General features: G+C 35.6%; 2 protein-coding genes across 2 annotated transcripts in view; one reads left to right on the top strand and one right to left on the bottom strand.

Annotated features, from left to right (window-relative positions):
- Nucleotides 1-234: 234 nt before the first annotated feature.
- On the top strand, nt 235-3,560 carry LOC110464305 (autophagy-related protein 13-like; the record flags this gene model as incomplete). Its single annotated transcript, XM_021519453.1, has 2 exons — nt 235-552; nt 2,132-3,560. Coding segments are annotated over 2 exons (534 nt in total), but the record flags the coding sequence as incomplete, so codon positions are not given.
- A 13,190-nt stretch (nt 3,561-16,750) lies between these two features.
- LOC110464306 (post-GPI attachment to proteins factor 2-like) overlaps nt 16,751-21,960 on the bottom strand; it is a 44,473-nt gene continuing 39,263 nt past the window's right edge. Inside the window, exons 4-5 of the mRNA XM_021519454.1 lie at nt 20,304-20,412; nt 16,751-19,104 (exon numbers count right to left, since the gene is read on the bottom strand). Of these exons, the coding sequence (XP_021375129.1) occupies nt 18,893-19,104; nt 20,304-20,412 (321 nt within the window). The 3' untranslated portion in view covers nt 16,751-18,892. The remainder of the gene's footprint in view (nt 19,105-20,303; nt 20,413-21,960) is intronic.

The raw sequence follows: 21,960 nt of genomic DNA, 5'->3' as shown, positions 1-21,960 counted from the left end.
ATGGTTCCATGTTCTTGAAGATATTAGTTCTATGTCTATATTTTTTTGATCATCAATTATTGATTAAATAGGGATGGAAGCATATTTCCAATTTTAGATTGCAAGTTGTTTGACTCGTTTAAAATAGGTAAATTCATATTTGAAATGTTAATTGTTATCAAATTGAATGTATTAGTAATAATATATTTCCTCATTAGAGAGGATAACAGCACAACACAATGTCAATGCAAATAAATATCGGTCTCTGATTTTCTTTTACTCAGTGCTCCCGAGAAACAAGCAAGTTTTTCAAACTTCCACAAAGTTGGAGCATTTGCTCAAGCAAAGACAAAGGAGTACAAGCGTGATGTTGATGAGGTGCCATTCCTTAACCTCCTCCAGCCCGCACCACTGGCCAAGTTTGACATTGAGGACCTAAGTGAGGACAGCAAATCCACGACACTCAAGAGTTCCTCTAGTGCTGATCAGATAGATGGGTTAAATGGGAGTATGTCTAAAGACAGCAGCAGTAGTCAGACCTCTGCCCCCGACGATTTTGTCATGGTGGAACTGGTAAGAAATTAGTTATCCTTTGTAATCATAGGTTAAACTAATATTATCAATCATTGGAATTACTCTAAACAACAATTACTAATCTTTTTAAAAGGAGAATTACCTCCCTTCAAACACAGAATCAGTCATTTCTAGTTCTATGCAGCCACAAGTTGACTTCCAAGTAATAGTACATCAGTGACAATGCCAAAACAGCAGTTGTGCTGGTAGTCTGTGTTACCCTTGTTTGTACCAAGCAGGGAGATAGACTTGATATCTGGAATCTGTGTAACCCTTGTTTATATCAAGCAGGGAGATAGACTTGCTATCTGGAATTTGTGTAACCCTTGTTTGTATCAAGCAGGGAGCGAGATAGACTTGATATCTGGAATCTGTGTTACCCTTGTTTGTATCAAGCAGGGAGATAGACTTGGTATCTGGAATCTGTGTAACCCTTGTTTGTACCAAGCAGGGAGATAGACTTGATATCTTGAATCTGTGTTACCCTTGTTTGTATACGTATCAATTCAAGCAGGGAGATAGACTTGATATCTGGAGTCTGTGTTACCCTTGTTTGTATCAAGCAGGGAGATAGACTTGATATCTGGAATCTGTGTAACCATTGTTTATATCAAGCAGGGAGACTTGATATCTGGAATCACTCTGCTGAAAACTTTATATCTACTCACAGTTATTCTCACTAAAATGTATCCTGAATTATGTAGCTGATTAATCAGGGAGTTAGCCTAACTGACCAGTAGTCGACAAAGTTGATTAATCAGAGAACCACCAATAATAACATATAACTTATTGAGTTTCTTTAACCAAATCCATTCTGCTAATGTCCAGACCATAACTTTTAAACTATTAAATGTATCAGGATTAAACTTGCAGTATACCTGCATCACCAACAGAGGATGTACACTCCACTGTCATTATGCAACTGTTACCTCAAGGTCAAAGGTAAAATAATGCAATTATTTTAGGAACGTTTTGTCCTGGCTGTAACTTTTAAACTGTTAAAAAAGTAATGAAGAAACTTGCTTTCTATTTGCATCACCCACAGACAATTTTAAATGTACTGCCATTAGGTCATTCTGACCTTGACCTCAAGGTCAAAGATCAAATTAAGTGGACATCAAGGTCAAAGGTCAAATTAAGTGAACATTAGGTCTGGTCAGTAACTTTCAAACCATTTAAGATATCTTAATAACTCTTAAAGTATAACTGCATCACCCACAGACCATGTGCAGTGCACTGTCAGTTTGTTGCTGTGATCTAAATCTTTAGGTCAATGGTCAAATAAGTGCAAACTTTTCAGTTTTAACTTTTAAGGTATTGTGACCTTCCACATCATAACTTTATGATAGTATTTATTATCAGTGCATGTCTTATTTTGCAAAAGAAGCTATGAGGAAGGAATATTAGCTAATAAGAGGAGACATAATTATATTTTTGTTCACAAAATTATTATTGTTTGTGTCAGTTATCTGTCATTTAGCTCTGTCTGATCAATAGATTTACTATATTATTTAATTTGTTTATTGCTGAATATTTGAGAATTTTTTGATGAACTGTTTGTCTGTTATTTAATTAACAGAAGACTCCCTTTGCTGGAGCTGATCCAAACACAGATCTGGGAAAGTTCTACCGTGACTGTCAGGGTGCACCGATGCTGGAGTCTTTTAGTGAGGAGAAGAATGTTGTGGACACGCTTGAGATGATCTCTAGCCAGCTAGTAATCTTTGAGACAGACATGAAAGATTTTGACGCATTTATGACCTCGATCACAGAAAGTTCCCATGATGGATTATAGTGAAGATTTCCTCCTGTAGATGTGTAGAGGTCATAGACAGAGGAGTCGGTGTCCCTCAAAACTAATACCCAATAGATGAAGGCTAGACAGGGTCATTGTCCCTCAAAACTAATTATACCCAATAGATACAGGCATGATTATATTTTGTGAATAGTGTTTCATAAAAAAACATCTGCAGTCGTTCAGACGAATGACTCTTACAGGTAAACCACACCTTGCTTAAACCTGGTAGTAGACATCATATTCAGTAGATTCCTCTTTTTATAACAAGTAACAAAAATATGACTTGTGCTGTCTTTCAAATATAACAGTGTTAACTAATTACCAGGGAGTTTGTGCCCCTTTGATTAAAAACGTTGTTCACAATACTCTTAAAGTACAGCACAAATATAAATAATACTTAGTACATGTTACACTTACATTGAGAAGATGTTAATAATATATATATATATGTTTGATTTACCTATATGTGGAGTTGTGCCCTTTTGTTTATTGCAAAAAAGCTATTCCTACAGTTCTTGGCGCAGGTAGGGGTGTAAGTCTGCCATTCTAGTGACACTTGTACTTAAAATGTGCACATTTAATGAAATAGGACTGTGTCATCCTGTTCATTTATTACAGCAGATGAATTTGGAGTGAAATAGGACTGTGTCATCCTGTTCGTTTATTACAGCAGATGAATGTGGAGTAAAATAGGACTGTGACATCCTGTTTGTTTATTACAGCAGATGAATGTGGAGTGCAAGGAAACTTAACTTATCAATTATGCAGTCGATATAATGCCTTGTGTGCCTGTTGGAAAGTGCATTGGTTTTCAAACTCGAGTATCTGTCTCTCTGCATCCTGACGTGAGTTTGAAACCATGTACATAATATATGTACAACTTCCAGCTGGTGTCCATGCTATACAATGTTGAGCTGTGACGTTAGTTACACAGTGGTATTATCCATAGATTAATGTTTTGTTTAGGTCTGGTCATGCCCTGGGAGTTTCAAAGATGAAACTATTAGCCCAAAAATAGTATTTTTAGCTCACCTGCCGTCATCCGTCGTCAACTTTTTCTTTAAAACCTATCTCCTCCTAAACGCCAGAGAGGATTTCAACCAAATTTATTTAGTCTGAATCATCACAAGGGGATGGCAATCATTTCTTAAATAAATTAGGTTGGTTCGACCCCTGAGGCCAGGGGGGCTGGGCCCTGAAGAGGAACTTAGCTAAATTTGCTTCAAAACGCATCTCCTGCTTAACGCCAGAGAGGATTTCAACCAAATTAAGTCTGAAGCATCACTAGGGAAGGGCAATCATTTCTTAAATAAATGAGGTTGGTTCGACCTCTGAGGCCAAAGGGGCGGGGCCCTGAAGAGGAACTTAGCTATATTTACTCTAAAACGCATCTCCTCCTAAACGCTGGAGAGGATTTCAACCAAATTTGCTCTGAAACTTCATTGGGGGAGGGCAATCATTTCCTTAATAAATGAGACTGGTTCGACCCCTGGGGCTAGGAAGACTGGGCCCCAAAGAGGAAAATTATCTAATTTTTTGCTTTAAGACGCTAATATCCCCTAATTGCCTGCAAATATTTCTTAATTGAATGAAGTTGATTTGACCCCTGCGGTTCTAAGAAATGGTACAGCTAGATTATCCTATTCTATAGTGTAGTTTTTATAATTTGTTAAAAATTGGTTTCTAGGTTTATAAAAGCTTATAGTTGAATGAAATTAAAGTATTGTCTAATTACACCCTGTAATATGACATATTACTTATTTCAAAATCTGTTAACATGGCAACTCAATGGAGGCCCCTGATTAGTTGAAAGTCAGATATTGTGGTCCCAGTTGGGTTAGAACATAGATCTTGTCTGGATTTGAGGAAATTTCATATAAAGATGTACTAATGCATTCAGTTGTAATGACTTAAATTTAAAACCAGGTGAGGGGTACAGGTTCAATTGACCTCTTGTTAAATAGATCATTTCTCTCAAGACAGAGTTAAGGGGCCGCGGTGGCCAAGTGGTTAAGGCGTCTGACATTCTGCTACCACTATCCCTCCACCACTGGGTCGCAGGTTCGAGACCTACACAGGGCAGTCACCATGGTACTCGAGGTCAGTGTTTTTTCACCAGGAACTCCAGCTTCCCTCCACCACTAAAACTGGCACGTCCTTAAATGACCATAGTTGTGTATAATAGGACGTAAAACACAAACAAACCAAGCCAAATCTCTCAAGAGTGCTTTGTGACCATGCCAATGTTCAACAACACATCCACACTGCAAACTTTTGTTATCTGCATCTATCATAAACCAACATAACTGTTCACACATTTAAATGTTGGTTCAACTGTGTATTGTTACGTAAACTTACTTGCCTTATAAAATTGGTAGCAGGTCATGAAATAATTAGAAAATTACATTCATTGTTGATATCTGTACATTTGCTATGAGTATGTTGTAATGTTCATGTTTTGGTTCAATTATGATAACTTTGGGAACTGACTTTGATATTTTTATGAAATCATTAAAAAAATATCGAAAGTACTTCTGCAATATTTGGTGTCACGATATCTGTGTGTGGAAATTATGGCTGTTGCTCTACCCCACTAAAAGAATTCTTCACAAATACAAAAACCGTCTGTGTTTGATGCACTGTGCTTTATGCAAACAACAAAATTCTGTGTATATCTGTATTATTGAGCTAATTAAGTGGAATCTACTGTATTATTTATCTAACATGTAACTGGTCACTTTTATTTTATGTGTTTTCATTATGCTGTCTTGCAGGCATGATTTGATATAGTTGTTACTACATTTACAGTAAAGTTACCTGACTTATATAAATTAACAAACACAAACATATCCCAGTGTCAGCATCTTCGCTAGCCAACGGTTGATCCGGTACGATGAACCTAGGTACATCGTACCGGATCAACCCTTGGCTAGCGAAGATGCAGTGTCAGTAAATACAGTATTATAAACACAAAGACATTGGTCTTTTTGAAGCATACCAATAGGTATGATTTTGCAGAATGTCCTATCAAATCTGGTTTCACTGGAAATATGTGTAAAAACTTTAATTAAGGGGTCAAAATAAAGTTTATAAATCAAATACTGTTATTTTGTATGATTTTTCTGCATTCCTGAATGAGGGCTAATATTTGTATTTAGTATGGTATACCAGTTGTATGTTTATATTATAACCTACAACATACAGCAGAATACACTGAACAGCTGGAATAAAGTTACGTAATTATATCTATTGTGTTATTATAAATACTGATTTTATCATCCTATTGCACGCAGAAGACTTTCTGACATTGTCATGAATAAATTTTGTATGATTGTGTTTCACAAAATGAATTTGATTAAATGGTTGTTTGTACTGATGTTAAATTTTGCAGACATTTTCATGCTGTAAATACAGAACTGAAACACCAACTTAGGGCAATATGTGCTGATCAGTTAGCATCATAAATTTGATTGTGTCAGTGCACATGATGTCCGTTATTGTACTGAACAGATGTCAGTTATTGTACTGAATGGATGTCTGTTATTGTACTGAATGGATGTCCGTTATTGTACTGAATGGATGTCCGTTATTGTACTGAATGGATGTCTGTTATTGTACTGAATGGATGTCAGTTATTGTACTGAAACGATGTCCGTTATTGTACTGAATGGATGTCTGTTATTGTACTGAATGGATGTCCGCTATTGTACTGAATGGATGTCCGTTATTGTACTGAATGGATGTCCGTTATTGTAGAGAATGGATGTCTGTTATTGTACTGAATGGATGTCCGTTATTGTACTGAATGGATGTCTGTTATTGTACTGAATGGATGTCAATTATTGTACTGAATGGATGTCCGTTATTGTACTGAATGAATGCCTGTTATTGTACTGAATGGATGTCAGTTATTGTACTTAATGGATGTCCGTTATTGTACTGAATGTATGTCCGTTATTGTACTGAATGGATGTCCGTGATTGTACTCGATGGATGTCCGTTATTGTACTGAATGGATGTCGGTTATTGTACTGAATCGATATCAAATAAGTATTGAATATTGAATTTCTGACCAGATGTTTAAGAGCATAATTGATAATATTTTGGTATAATTGGTATCTGGTATTTTTTCAGTAGACACATGTAGCCTCTAGTTGGCCTTTATCACCTAGATTTAATAGAAAGGTCGGTATTGGAACAGCTCAATATATATATCACAGTGTAGCTTTCACGGTACAAAGTCTTCTTTTATCAAAAGTATTTGTCTACTTATAGTAAAATTATCAAATATTCTGTTTAAATATTATTCTCATGAAATAGATTTCCATTTATACTTTTCATTAAAATATTGACTAGGCAGTAATGAGTAATCTGTAAAACTCTACAGAAAGTTACTTGGGCCTATTAAACTTCTGCAACAATGATTGTGATGTTAATTAATTTCATATGTAGTCTTATGTTAGTCTTATGTGTTTTACTTTCAATGTGATTTTTGGAGACGTTTTCTTCAAAAGTTAAACTATGTTTAACTACATATTGATCATGTTCCAGGCAAGGATGTAACTTTATAGAAAAAAGTGATCATACCCTCTCCAAGCTCCAAGGAGACTCCAAATTATGTCAGTGTAAATAGGATATTCAATCAACAAGTAGCGTAGAGGTCTGTAACAACCTAGTCAACTGTAAATACACTTTGTCGCTTCAATGGTGAGAGGGTCGTGAAAGTAAAAGCAATGGACATGGGTCAGTGTGGTGTTTGTGTGGCAGTACGGTCAGCTTGTATGGGTCAGTGTGGCAGTATGGTCAGCTTGTATGGGTCAGTGTGGCAGTATGGTCAGCTTGTATGGGTCAGTGTGGCAGTATGGTCAGCTTGTATGGGTCAGTGTGGCAGTATGGTCAGCTTGTATGGGTCAGTGTGGCAGTATGGTCAGCTTGTATGGGTCAGTGTGGCAGTATGGTCAGCTTGTATGGGTCAGTGTGGCAGTATGGTCAGCTTGTATGGGTCAGTGTGGCAGTATGGTCAGCTTGTATGGGTCAGTGTGGCAGTATGGTCAGCTTGTATGGGTCAGTGTGGCAGTATGGTCAGCTTGTATGGGTCAGTGTGGCAGTATGGTCAGCTTGTATGGGTCAGTGTGGCAGTATGGTCAGCTTGTATGGGTCAGTGTTGGCTGGGATTCAGTCTTGCATTGTTTTTTGTGTTGGAGACATCATTTGTGATATTATTTGTGATGTCCAAAACCTTAATCTTTTAATTAAATATATTGATGATGTGTTACAAGTTAACAGGTATGTATGTAAACCTTAATTCCAGGAATATTATACAATGTTACAAGTTAACAGGTATGTATGTAAACCTTAACTCCAGGAATATTATACAATGCATTTGACAGCAATGAACTGTAGGTGGCAGTTGATTTGTCAAATGTAGTATAATTATGGTATTTCATTGGCTGTTGGGAAACTATCCAATGAAAGAGCTTTCTTTTTAAACTTATGCACCTGAATAAGTCTTGCTAATGTGCTGTGGATGTGTTTCTATTTTCTCTGAAATAAAATTTAACTGATATATATAGTGGTACATGCTTTTGGAATATATGTGTTTGAATGCACAAGATAACTGACTGTGAGAAATAAACCTGATTGTATCAAGTCGGCAGTGTTACTCTCGTCTCTGGAGCAGATATAGAAAATAATTATACTTACTTTATTTAAAACAAGAGGCCTAGAATGCCTGTATCGATCATCTGGATCTTTATGCCCAGCAATGGTATGAATGGCTATGGGTTGGGATCTCAACCATTTCAAAGTGAAGGCCCGGAAATTATGTCCCTAGGGGTGCCGGGCCAGATCCAAGAGTCAATACTTACATCATGTTTTTGTTTGTCTCTTGATGCCCAGCAATGGCATATATGGTTATGGGGTGGGGATCTCAATCATTTCAACGATATGACCCAAGAATTATGTCCCTAGGGGTAAGGCCGGACCCCAGAGTCAATTATGATATGGTTGTGTTCGTCTCTTGATGCCAAGCAATGATACGGTTATAGGGTGGGATCTCAATCATTTCAAAGTTATGACCCAATAATTACATCCCTAGGGGTAAGGCCCGACCCCAGGGTCAATTATAAGACATGATTGTGTGTGTCTCCTGATGCTCAGCAATTGAATAGGCAGTTATAGGGTAGGGATCTCGATAATGTCAAATTTAAAATTCTTTTTGGTCCAACCCCTCGGACCTGGGCATCAACCCTACAATTTTGAATCATCACCACCTGAGAGTGCTTCCAAACCCACTATGGTTGATATCCATCACTTTGTTCCAGATCTAAGAGAAGTCGCTTGAAGCAATATGGCCAAATTGGATCTTTATATGCCCAGCAATGGTATAAATGGCTATGGGTTGGGGATCTCAACCATTTCACAGTTATGACCCAAGAATTAACACCCTATGGCTTTGGCCAGACCCAAGGGTCAATTCTGATATAAGACTGGTTATCTCTTTATGTCTATCAAAACTAGAGTCTGGATCTCAACAGTTTGAATGTCATTCATGGCCCAGAAACTAAGGCCCTATAGGTGGGCCGGACCCCAGAGTCCATACTCAATATATCACGATTGTGTCGGTTGCCCTGCAATGGTAAAATTAATATAGTTAAGAGGTGGGGCATTTGACTGTTGCATTAGTTATCGCTCAGGAATTTAGTCCTTAGGGGTGGGGGGTGGGGCCACACCCCAGAGTCGATAGTTAATCATAATTGTGTCTTTCTTGATGCTAAGCATTAGTATATATGGTTATAGGGTGGGGATATCAACCATTTCAAAGTTTATAATGACCCAATAATTACATCCCTAGGGGCGGCGCCACACCCCAGAGTCAATATTAATATCATAATTGTGTCTTTCCCTTGATGCCCAGCATTAGTATATATATGGTTATAGGGTGGGGATCACAACCATTTCAAAGTTATGGCCCAAGAATCATGTCACTAGTGTAAAGGCCAGACCCCAGGGTCAATTTTTACACAATGCTTCATGTTTGTGTTTGTTTCTTGATGCTCAGCAATTGTATACATGGTTATAGGGTGGGGATCCCATCATATCCAAGTTAAAAATTCTTTCGGCACTGCCTCTTAAGGCCCTTAAACTGGTTCAATTTTGAATCATCACAACCTGCAGAGATCATGCTTCCAAACCAAGAAGTTGCTTAAATCAATAGGGCCAAATAACCCTTGTATTGGCTTCGCCTCTCAGCCACTCCATTTGTACAATTTTGAATCCCACCCTTAACTTAGCTAGGCATGTCACTAGTCAAAGTTGGTTAAATTCCAATCAGGGGTTAAGGAGAAGAAGTCATTTGAAGAAATTTTTGACGGACGGACAGACAATGAATGCCTCGGAATGGCACAAGCTCACCTTGATCCTTTGGACTAGGGGAACTTATATAATAGTCATATACATGAGTATAAGCTTTATTTGTTTCATAATAATTAAGAAACAAGTTATTCCAACTTATATTAACTAGAACACTGACAGGTCAGTAAGGGCCGCTTCTTGTGGCAATATATCCCCCATAATCATCAAGAAGCAATCTGCCCATATAGCTGAGCTTGACTTCAAAAAGAATCGCAAGAAAGCAAAACATACATTTTACATGTACTTTGATGTGAGTCTTTTTTCCTTCCACCTCCATATTTGCTGGGCTAACAGAAATGTGAATACCAATGCATATTCATTTGTTAGCTTTGATTTGTTTTATTTCACCTTACATACCTCCCCCATCAAGAGTCAGGGTCAAAGTCAGATATCCACTTTGTCTTTGACCTTTGGACCCAAGTGACCTTGACCTTTAACTCAGTGACCCTGATCTTTGGTCAGTTGACTTATTCCTTATTTCTGACCAACTTTGCTTCATAATATCATAACAAAATGTTCCTCAGTGCACAATACAAAACTTGACCTTGACCTTGAACCTGTGGACCCCGTAACCTGGACCTTTGGCCAGTTGACTCTTTGTTAAATTCTGACCAATTTTGCTTCATTATGTCATAACAAAATGTTCATCAGGGAAAAGATACAACATTTGATCTTGACCTTTCACTCAGTGACCTTGACCTTTGGTCAATTGACTCATTTAATTCTGAGCAACATTGCTTCAAAGTGTCATAACGAAATGTTTACCAGTCAAAAGATACAAAATTTAACCTTGACCTTTGACCCAGTGACCTTGACCTTTGGTCAGTTGACTTCTTGTTTAATTCTAACAAACATTGCTTTATAGTGTCATAACAAAATGTTTACCAGTGAAAAGATACAAAATTTGACCTTGACCTTTCACCCAGTGATCTTGACTTTTGGTCAGTTGACGCTTTGTTTAATTCTGACCAACTTTGATTCATAATATCATAAAATACTCATTAGTGAAAAGCTTTAAAATTTGACCTTGATCTTTGATCCAGTGACCTGTAACTGTTTTTTTAAGAAACAAGAATAAATCGTCAAAAACGACCCAGAAAATGGCTCACAATAGAAATGCAAGTTTAAAATGCACTTGTAGTTCATCTTCCAATTATCAATTCTAATCATTCTCTATTATCTTTTACAAAAACGAATTCTTACATTTTATACTTCACTTGAACATTGACGACCAAAAAAAACAATCGTATATCTAAAGATAAAACATTATATGTAAAGTAAGTTTAGGTATTCCAGTTCTCTACAATGTTAAAGATGGTACTGTACTTGCATTATGAAAGAGCGGCAATTCATTTTAAGACTGACCATGAAACTTGTACGTAAATTATACCGACGACCAACCTGGATAATGTAATGATGGGCACACCAGCTGAGTCTTCTACATAATTACGTAATAAAATATTAATTAAGTGTGATCACTGCATCATCCATTACAAAAAAAATAATCTATACATAAAAATACATACCACAGCCTCAACATCGAAATACATACCACAAGGTCAACATCGTAATTTAAGGTATTTAAATAAAATACAGCGTCAACATCTAAATTCAAATATACCACAGCGTCATAATCTAAAATTACAGTACTGCTGTATCAACAACTAATTTCAAAGTAGCTAACGTTTATCAAAGTAACACCATGAAATTTACCAGAAGCAAAAGTATAACAACCTCATCATGGGAAATAACAGTAGCAAAAGTATAATGACGTCATCATGGGAAATAACAGTAACAGAGGTATAACGATGTCATAATGAGAAATAACAGTAGCAGAGGTATAACGTCGTCATCATGGGAAATAACAGTAGCAAAAGTATAACGACGTCATCATGGGAAATAACAGTAGCAAAGGTATAACAACCTCATCATGGGAAATAACAGTAGCAAAAGTATAACAACGTCATCATGGGAAATAACAGTAGCAAAAGGATAACAACGTCATCATCGGAAATAACAGTAGCAAAAGTATAACAATGTCATCAAGGGGAAATAACAGTAGCAAAAGTATAACAACGTCATCATGGGAAATAACAGTAGCAAAAGTAAAACAACCTCATCATGGGAAATAACAGTAGCAAAAGTATAACAACGTCATCATCGGAAATAACAGTAGCAAAAGTATAACAACATCATCATGGGAAATAACAGTAGCAAAAGTATAACAACCTCATCATGGGAAATAACAGTAGCAAAAGTATAACAACATCATCATGGGAAATAACAGTAGCATAAGTATAATGACGTCATCATCGGAAATAACAGTAGCAGAGGTATAACAACCTCATCATGGGAAATAACAGTAGCAAAAGTATAACAACGTCTTCATCGGAAATAACAGTAGCAGAGGTATAACAACGTCATCATGGGAAATAACAGTAGCAAAAGTATAACAACGTCATCATGGGAAATAACAGTAGCAAAAGTATAACAACGTCATCATGGGAAATAACAGTAGCAAAAGTATAACAACGTCATCATGGGAAATAACAGTAGCAAAAGTATAACAACGTCATCATGGGAAATAACAGTAGCAAAAGTATAACAACCTCATCATGGGAAATAACAGTAGCAAAAGTATAACAACCTCATCATGGGAAATAACAGTAGCAAAAGTATAACAACGTCATCATCGGAAATAACAGTAGCAAAAGTATAACAACATCATCATGGGAAATAACAGTAGCAAAAGTATAACAACCTCATCATGGGAAATAACAGTAGCAAAAGTATAACAACATCATCATGGGAAATAACAGTAGCATAAGTATAATGACGTCATCATCGGAAATAACAGTAGCAGAGGTATAACAACCTCATCATGGGAAATAACAGTAGCAAAAGTATAACAACGTCTTCATCGGAAATAACAGTAGCAGAGGTATAACAACGTCATCATGGGAAATAACAGTAGTAAAAGTATGATGACGTCATCATGGGAAATACAACAGTAACAGAGGCATAACGACGTCATAATGGGAAATAACAGTAGCAAAAGGATAACAACCTCATCATGGGAAATAACAGTAGCAGAGGTATAACAACCTCATCATTGGAAATAACAGTAGTAAAAGTATAATGACGTCATCATGGGAAATACAACAGTAACAGAGGTATAACGACGTCATAATGGGAAATAACAGTAGCAAAAGTATAACAACGTCATCATCGGAAATAACAGTAGCAAAAGTATAACAATGTCATCAAGGGGAAATAACAGTAGCAAAAGTATAACAACGTCATCATAGGAAATAACGGGAGCAAAAGTATAACAACCTCATCATGGGAAATAGCAGTAGCAGAGGTATAACAACCTCATCATCGGAAATAACAGTAGCAAAAGTATAACAACGTCATCATAGGAAATAACGGTAGCAAAAGAATAACAACCTCATCATGGGAAATAACAGTAGCAGAGGTATAACAACGTCATCATGGGAAATGACAGTAGCAGAGGTATAACAACCTCATCATCGGAAATAACAGTAGCAAAAGTATAACAACGTCATCATAGGAAATAACGGTAGCAAAAGTATAACAACGACATCATGGGAAATAACAGTAGCAAAAGTATAATGACGTCATCATGGGAAATAACAGTAGCAAAAATATAACAACGTCATCATCGGAAATAACAGTAGCAAAAGTATAACAACGTCATCATAGGAAATAACGGTAGCAAAAGTATAACAACCTCATCATGGGAAATAACAGTAGCAGAGGTATAACAACGTCATCATGGGAAATAACAGTAGCAGAGGTATAACAACCTCATCATGGGAAATAACAGTAGCAAAAGTATAACGACGTCATCATGGGAAATGCCCGTAGCAAAAGTATAATGAGGTCATCATGGGAAATAATAGAAAAAGTATAATGACGTCATCATGGGAAATAACAGTAGCAAAAGTATAACATACGGTGCCCTAATAACTCTTGTTTGTCCAGATTGAAGTGTGCAGAGGGTCTTAATGTGGGGGGAAACCAGAGTACCAAAGAATGCATGGTCAGGTGGGTGACCCAAGACCTGTGCTATCCACTACTTAACATGATCACCACCTAGAAATTAGTGATAGGTGACTATACAGTTATAATGTTGACTAGTGTTATAAAGATTGGGGTAGTGGTAACTGCATGCTTCCTTTTCAGAATGGATAAATGTTAATTGGAGAAAAAAAACAAAAAAACTCAAAACATTGACCAGGTTTTATTTTAAACAACATATCAATGCCGGACAAAAATATATTAAACACGAAAATTTGAGTGTTGTAGACACAAAACCTGTAGTGTTGTATAAAACTTGTACTATTGCAAACACATAACCTGCAGTACTGTAAACACAAAAACTATAATGTAAAGGCTAAACTTTTGGTATTTCAAACAATAAATTTATTTCAGGTAACACTTTATTTAATTCACAATAGAAGAGAGTTGCTAAATTATTTCCTGATCAATTAAACAAAATGCAGATCAATTTTTAAATTGTAGACTATAATGTCAGAGCTGGTACTTTATACATGGTCAGTTTGACTGGTTTACTACAGTTATAGAAGCTCAAAGTCCTGATGAAATAATTCCAATGTAAACATCATTACAATAGAAAAACACTCATGAGTTTTGCACTTAAAGTGGTAGAGTCACTAACACGATGACAATATTGACCAATTCTAAAGTTCTAATACAAATTAAATACAAACTTCATTTTAAACCAATTCTGAAACACGTTTTTCTGACTTATTAATCATCACTCTTGCTGGCCCTGATGGAAATGTGCAGAGGCTGATAATGTGAGAGGAAACCGCAGTACCCGGAAAAAAACTCATGTTGTCCAGGGGGTGACCCTTTTCACATCTGATTGAAGAATCAATCCGCGGCCATCTTGGCAAAAGGTAAGTGGATTATTCACTGCATCACACAACCAAAACTAAGTTATATACACCCTCTATTGATCATTAACTATCAAAATATTTGTTACCCTTTTACAATCATTTTCAAACACTTTAATTTTCAGATCGGTAATAACAAACATACATCAGAGACTAGGTAAATGTCGGAGCAAAACGTGCTACCATCTGTTCAGGTTCTATAATGACCGAGTTGTGAACACTGCACTGGCAAGGTGAGTATATATATAATGTACAATTACCCTATATCATGTTATTTATGCAAGATGCAAATATCACAAATTTGTTCCAAAAATAGTTCTGCAATTAACTGCTTTTAACTGCATGTTAACGCTATCACTCTAATTTGCAGAAATACTTTTTTGGTAATTAAATGTTTACAGTCCATTTTTGGCAAAATTCATCACTTCACAAATAAAGCACAAACTAGATACTCACGAAAAATACCCCGATATACAACATTATTATTGTTATTATTTTGCAAAAAAATACATTTTTAGGGGTCCTTGTCCAACTGCAAGCAACTCAATAGAAAATCCCCCTGTAGTTTTCCATAAATGCTACAGTAGCCTCCCCTTAGTTTGTTTTGGATATAGCTGTAATGTGACTTGGGGAACTACTGCTGATCTAGGTAGGTAGTTCAGTTGGCTAGAGCGATCGATTAGAGGTCAGAGTTTAAATCTTGGTCAAGCCATTGCCTTTTCATTCTCAGAACACAGTTTCTAACATTTTCTTAATCTTTATGATTTTTTCATTGTTATTCTGTAAGGTTTGGTTTACTGTTCAGATTTTTTTTACGTAAGCTATAGTCAGTAAAAATGTTTCTGTTCAATATTTGGAGTTTTTGCCAGTGGTACTGGGATTCTGTTCAATATCTGGAGTTTTTGCCAGTGGTACTGGGATCCTTAACTCAATTTTAAGAAAGGTTGCAAATATCAATAAAAGAAATAGAATTTATCCTTTTAAAATGTTCATTCAAGTTACTAAGTGTTTAGAATATATAAGTTAATTCAAACATGTCAAAGTAAATTCCCAATAAAAAAATCATCTTTTTGAGATGTCTCCAATTTTCTGTGATAAAATGAAATAATTTTATTTAAACACCAATTTGCAATATTTTGGAGATAAGAAAAGTAGGATATGTTTCATAAAAAATAATACAATATTTCATGAGTATTGAAAATAACTTGCTTTTTCTAAGTTTTCAGGTTTATGGATATTTAAGACAGGCTAAAAATACTTGGTAACAATATCGCTCTAGGTTTAGGTATTCATTGACTATCACATTCGTTTGCTATTCTTCAACTTCTTGTGACTTGATTTTGTGTAGATGAGCATTGTTTGAAATACTGCTATGGTATGTGAATTGATGACTTGCCTATAGAGATGAAGCTTTTCAGTTAAATCTATAACTTTATAACTATTAAGGGGGAGATATTTCTATATAATATATATTTGATAGCAGTGGAACGTTTCTATGTAATATTATGTAATGTTTAGAAAGTGAAGTTTCCTTGACTTCACATTATAGGCAAGATTAAAACATAATCTGGTATATAAAAACATCACCGATTCATTAACATATTATGTCCTCTATATATATGTAAAAACTTATAAATTAATTAATATGTGTCTCCTATACATGTATAAACAAAAATCATAAATACACAATGGTCTTCTTTTTGTCCATAATATGTAGATATATATATATATATATATTATATGTCTTTTCCGTATCAAAATAAAAGGTTAGAATTTAAACCATTAGATTCAATTATCATAAAAATGGGTATTAGTAGTTGTTTCCCCTAATTTGATTATTAATTTGATTATATGTGTTTGTACGTGTTCTAATGTCTATGTCTATGCTTGTACCACTGTCTGTTACTTTGTTTGGAGAGGGCTTAAATAGGCTATGCCTGCTGCCCAATCCATTTGTCCTTTGACAACAAAATTTATTGAAATGGTCTTCTATAAAAAAAAAAAAACATGATTTTTTTATTATGTCTCCTACGCAAGCAAAATCAATGATTTATCAATATATGTCTCCAATGTATATAATAAATTAACAAAAAGTATTTATTTCATTTATGTGTCTCCTATACCAAACATCACCAGTTCATAAATATAACTGTTTTCTTCTTCAAAACTTCACCAAATGTTTGACTACCACATACTTTTTTAAATCCTAATGGACTCTTTAACATGAATCTTCTACAATGCATAGAAATAAACCTTTCATTTCTCATGTTTTCAAAGTATACATTGGTGACAGTAATATTCAGATACAAGCAGCATTGTAGATTAACAAGGTTTCAATGAATCTATAACGAACGTCAGTCTCACAACGTTTCTTTACAGTGTACATAGTATGAAACCGAATTGGACTTTGTAGTAAAAGGGTTCTAAAGCATCCTATACAAGAACAACAAGAAACCAGTTGACAGTAACACTTTGTTATACAGGGATAACATACGACACCACTTCACCATAGTGGTGGTCGTATGGTTGGATAGGTACATTTACATACTACATTTTATATTCTGTACCTACTCAAACAGTATTTGAACTTTTCAAATACCCTGGAAAGTTACTTCAATATCAAAAATTCAGTAAACGAATTGATTTCATTTTTAAAATTGAAGAAGATAATAAAATTGTAATGCCAATTTAAAGGTTGGTACACGTGTTGGGAAAAATGTAAAACTAGTTATCGTATCTCAAATGGAAGAAAAATGTTTTTAAATAAAACTTTATTTGGTTTATCGTTTAAGCTACAATACAGATCAACTCCAATCAACGGTAAATTTATAAGAAAAAAAACATTTATTTTGTTAATGTGAACTTCAAATCAATATAATATACCTTGAGTTCATAAATAACCAGGATTCCTTTAAGATCTTAATTGTTATCTACAAAAAAAATCTCATTTTCATCACAGAATAATAACCAACAGTAAATATCATAGGGTTAAACTTTTTAAGTTCAGTTCTCAAACAAGAGGCCCACAGGGCCTGTAAAGCTCACATGGATAATAGGTAAGCAACCATGGGAAAATATTAACTATTTCTAAATATTGGCGTAGTTTCTCAGCAACACCGGTACCTGTCCCTCATTGATTCTTGCTGCCCTGCTGAACGTTCATGGAGTTAAAACATTTACCTTAATTTCTCCTATTGGGCTTTTTGCTCTCAGAGGAACACATCGTCCATTTATACAAAATTGATTCTAATTTGCTTAAGGATGCTCTACACCAAATTTGGATAAAATCAGTTAATTGGTACGGAAAGAGAAGGATGTTAAACATTAAAATATCCCTACAATGCCCCTATTGGACCCTGTCTCTCTACCACTTGAGGGGTGGCACCCTCCATTTATACAAATGGAATCCCCTTTGCCCAAGGATGTTCTCCACAAAAATTTGGTTAAAACTCTAATATTCATTAGGGAAGAGAAGGATTTTAAACATTTCTAATTATGTTCTTATTAAACCCAATCACTCTGCCCGAAGGTGGACCACATCCTCCGTTTTTATAAAAGGGAGTCCCCTTTGCCAAAGGGTGCTTTGGTCCAGAAAATCCACTGAGCCATTCAGGAATAGTCGTGTTTTAAACAATTTGTTTTACTGATGGACGATGGACTCTGCACCACAGCATAAGCTCACCAGTCCTTAAAGGACTAGGTGAGCTAAAAATTGAGTCGACATTTGTAAGGAATAAAAGAGAAAAAAACATCAGTTAACATGAACATGACACGATAAATTATCTAGAGAATCATATCATATGGTTTTGGTTCATTGCAATGAATATTGTTATCGTAATCACTTAAATATCAATAATACTATAAACTAAGTACCGTGTTACAGTACAGTACAGTACAAAACAGTAAAAACCTTAAAGAATTTATAAAAAAGTTTGAAGAACTGTCATGAATAAATATGTTGAATTGTTCAAAAAGTGAATTTTAAAGTATTGCTTAGGCGAAGATGTCTGCATGTCTGCCCAGCCCCATCTGTTGTGAACATGCATTTTTATCAAAACCAGTTGCAGACACCAACTGATATGATGTGTGATTCAAGTCTTAACATGAAACTGGTGATCCATATAAAAAGTGCTTCTAGAGAAAAAGTGGAATAATAAATTGTCTGTCCTAATAGATATTGACATTATAATGGATTGTCGCCTGTCCTCCTCCGTACCAGTGGTTTCCGTGGTGATTGATCTACTGGGCTGGTCACCTCACCATTTTTGGTTTCTGTTGCGGGACTAACACGCCCCGCAATGAAATAATAGTCTTTAAACTCCAAGTATCCACTCAGATGGTATGCCATGTTAGTGTATGCTATCACATACTCACAGGCAGAAAAATAGCTGAAGGCTGCAATCAAACAATGGTTACCTATAGATAAGGAATAATTTCTATGAATAGATCTTAAAATATATATGTGAGAACATTTAATTTACAGATGAAGTAAGTAAACTGATATGAATTTGTTGACAAAATGGCAATGGTTAATCTATAAATAGCAACAGTGACCTTGGCGTTAACCTTGGGACATCCTCCATTTTATATTATAGACATTAAATTCTCTTTGCCCAAAGATGCTCTAGAACAAGTTTGGTTAAAATCCCTTCACAGGTACAAAAGGAGAAGGATCTTTGATGTTTTCCTCTATTTCCCCTAATGAACTCCACCCATTTGCTGCCCCTCTTCCCTCAGGGGGGCCACACACTCTGTTTATACAAACTTAAGAAAAGTCAAACATGACCAAAGATGCTCTAGACCAAATTTGGTCAAAATCCTTCTATTGGTTGAGAAGAAGAAGATTTTTCAAGATTTACCTATTTTCCCCTATTGGAATTATCAAAGTTTTATTTTGTAAGATAAAGAAGAGATTTGGCCGGGACCGGAGAAATACTTCGAGATAAATGGAGTCTTTGAATTAAAAGAGTTCCAGATAATGAGGTTCAACTGTATTTGAGGTCAAGGTCAAAGATCCAATCAAGGTCACAGTGACTTTGTTTTAGGATGCAACACACCACCCATGTTGTACCTATATAAAAAGCTTGATGCCCCTTACATGGTTCAGTGGCTGAGACATGCTCTGGATATCTGAACTAAATATTTGAGGTCAAGGTCAAATTGAAGTCACAAAGACCTCATATTAGGATGCCACATACTGCCTTCCCACTGTGTACTTAGTACATACATCAAAGCAGAGGTATAATGAATCATGATGCAAGGAGATGCTATGGGATGGCGCAGCATAGGTAACATTATATGTCCCCCATTTAAATGAGAAGGGGTGCTTAAAGGGAATAGTTAAACAATACAATTTCAATAATATGATGACTTTAAGAAATAATATCCCCTTACAATGCAATGGTTAGAAGAAATGATGCCAATTGCTACCTTCCACACCCCTCCTCCCCTCCTTCACCACTGTACATAACAAAGTTTACCATATTGCTATGTGAATTAAACTTAGATGATAACAAAGTTTTCAGAAAGTAATATTGGCGCTCTAGCTGTGTTTGTTTTAGGCAGATTATACTTTACATGATCAACCAACTTACCAAATGGAATGCAGAAAAACCTGTGTCTGACAAAGAAAATAAGAAGTCCGCCAGTCGCTGATATAATAGCAATAAACATCCACTTCTTTATTTTATAGGATAACTGTTCCTGTAAATACACAAAAACACTATATCACAAGCCGACCAATCAGAGAGCAGGTTTAAGATATGTCTATATCAGAGAGCAGGTTTAGGGGATAGATTATCTGTTCATGAAAACCATATCTTTATAAAGAAGCTATCATATGGTAGAATTTCTGAAGTAAAATTCTGGTAATAGTCGATAAAATGTTTCATGAGTAATTCTTCATAGATGTGATTTCTGAGTTAGCTCCTTCAGGTTGTCCCTCCCCCATGGTACAGACCCGTACACGTTCGCTGTTCCACTTTCAGCGTACCGCTCGCGTAGCATTTCCGTACCGTTTGCGTAGCACTTGCGTATAACTTGCGTAGCATTTCCGTAGTACTTCCGTACCATTACCGTAGCATTTCCGTAGCACTTGTGTAGCGTTTCCTTAGCACTTCCTAAGCATAGCATATTTGTCGAAACGAATTGTAAAAAAAAATCATTATAAACCGCATTACGTGAAAAATATTCCAACTATCATAAAAGTCTGAAGGAAAACCCCCGCACAAAAATGACGGTTTACACATACATGGACGTAACAGCCCTCCTCCCATGGGCCTACTGTGTGTTCCCCACACCAGCAGCTATATATATATAGGCCTTAGGGGTATTTAAATAACAGGCATACAGCTGCTGGCCTTGTGGTAATGACCTGTCCCTTGTTTAAGGTATAAACAACTTTAGTGTCCGTTATAAAGGTTGTAAGGGCAACATGACCACCCGCTGACAGATACATTTCTTTCAATATGATATCTATATACCTGAGAATCTAGGCAGTGATAATGCATTGACCATTCACCTGTGGTCACATTGGATTCTGATGTGCTGTACCTGATCAAGGTCATATTCTGTGATTTCAAGGCAATTTAGTCCATGTCAATTAATCCAGTTCATTGTCTATCTGTATACAGGTAAATCAGTTCAAGGTAAAAACCTAGAAGAATGTGCAGAATAAAATAGAATATTCTCAAAAGCAAATTTTTATAGATATATTTACGATCATTTTAATCTACAGAACTCCCAGCGTAAACCCATACAAAAAGAATATTTGAAAGAAATAAAAAAAAAAAATCTCTTCATAACTTAAAATTAGAAAAAGGGCGATATCAAAACATTGAATTGTCGAGTGTGTAATGTTAGTAATTTAGATGATGTTGAAGATCTAGTCATTCTGATTTGTGAGCAATTGTTTTGAAAACTTATTATATTAAAAAGCCAAGCATATTTAAAATGAAAGGATTATTGAGTGTGATTAATACAAAAGAAATAACGAACTTATGGAAACATATAAAATTTGCAAATTCGAGAGGAACCTAATTATTATAAATAGGTATCACTGAGAATCACTTAAGAGCGAAAAAATCAATTCTACGACTTAATCTACCTTATTATACCAGTAAACTTCAATTAGCATTGAATTTTACAAAACACAATCTAAATCATAAATTCATGACCGAACTTAATGACGTACCAGCTAAATAATCTATGAATGGCTAACTTAATGATGTACAATCTAAATCATATTTGCAT

Source organism: Mizuhopecten yessoensis, unplaced genomic scaffold, assembly GCF_002113885.1.
Source record: "Mizuhopecten yessoensis strain PY_sf001 unplaced genomic scaffold, ASM211388v2 scaffold10983, whole genome shotgun sequence".
Taxonomy (NCBI): domain Eukaryota; kingdom Metazoa; phylum Mollusca; class Bivalvia; order Pectinida; family Pectinidae; genus Mizuhopecten; species Mizuhopecten yessoensis.
The sequence above is the reverse complement of the archived record's forward strand: the minus strand, read 5'-3'. Positions and strand labels throughout refer to the sequence as shown.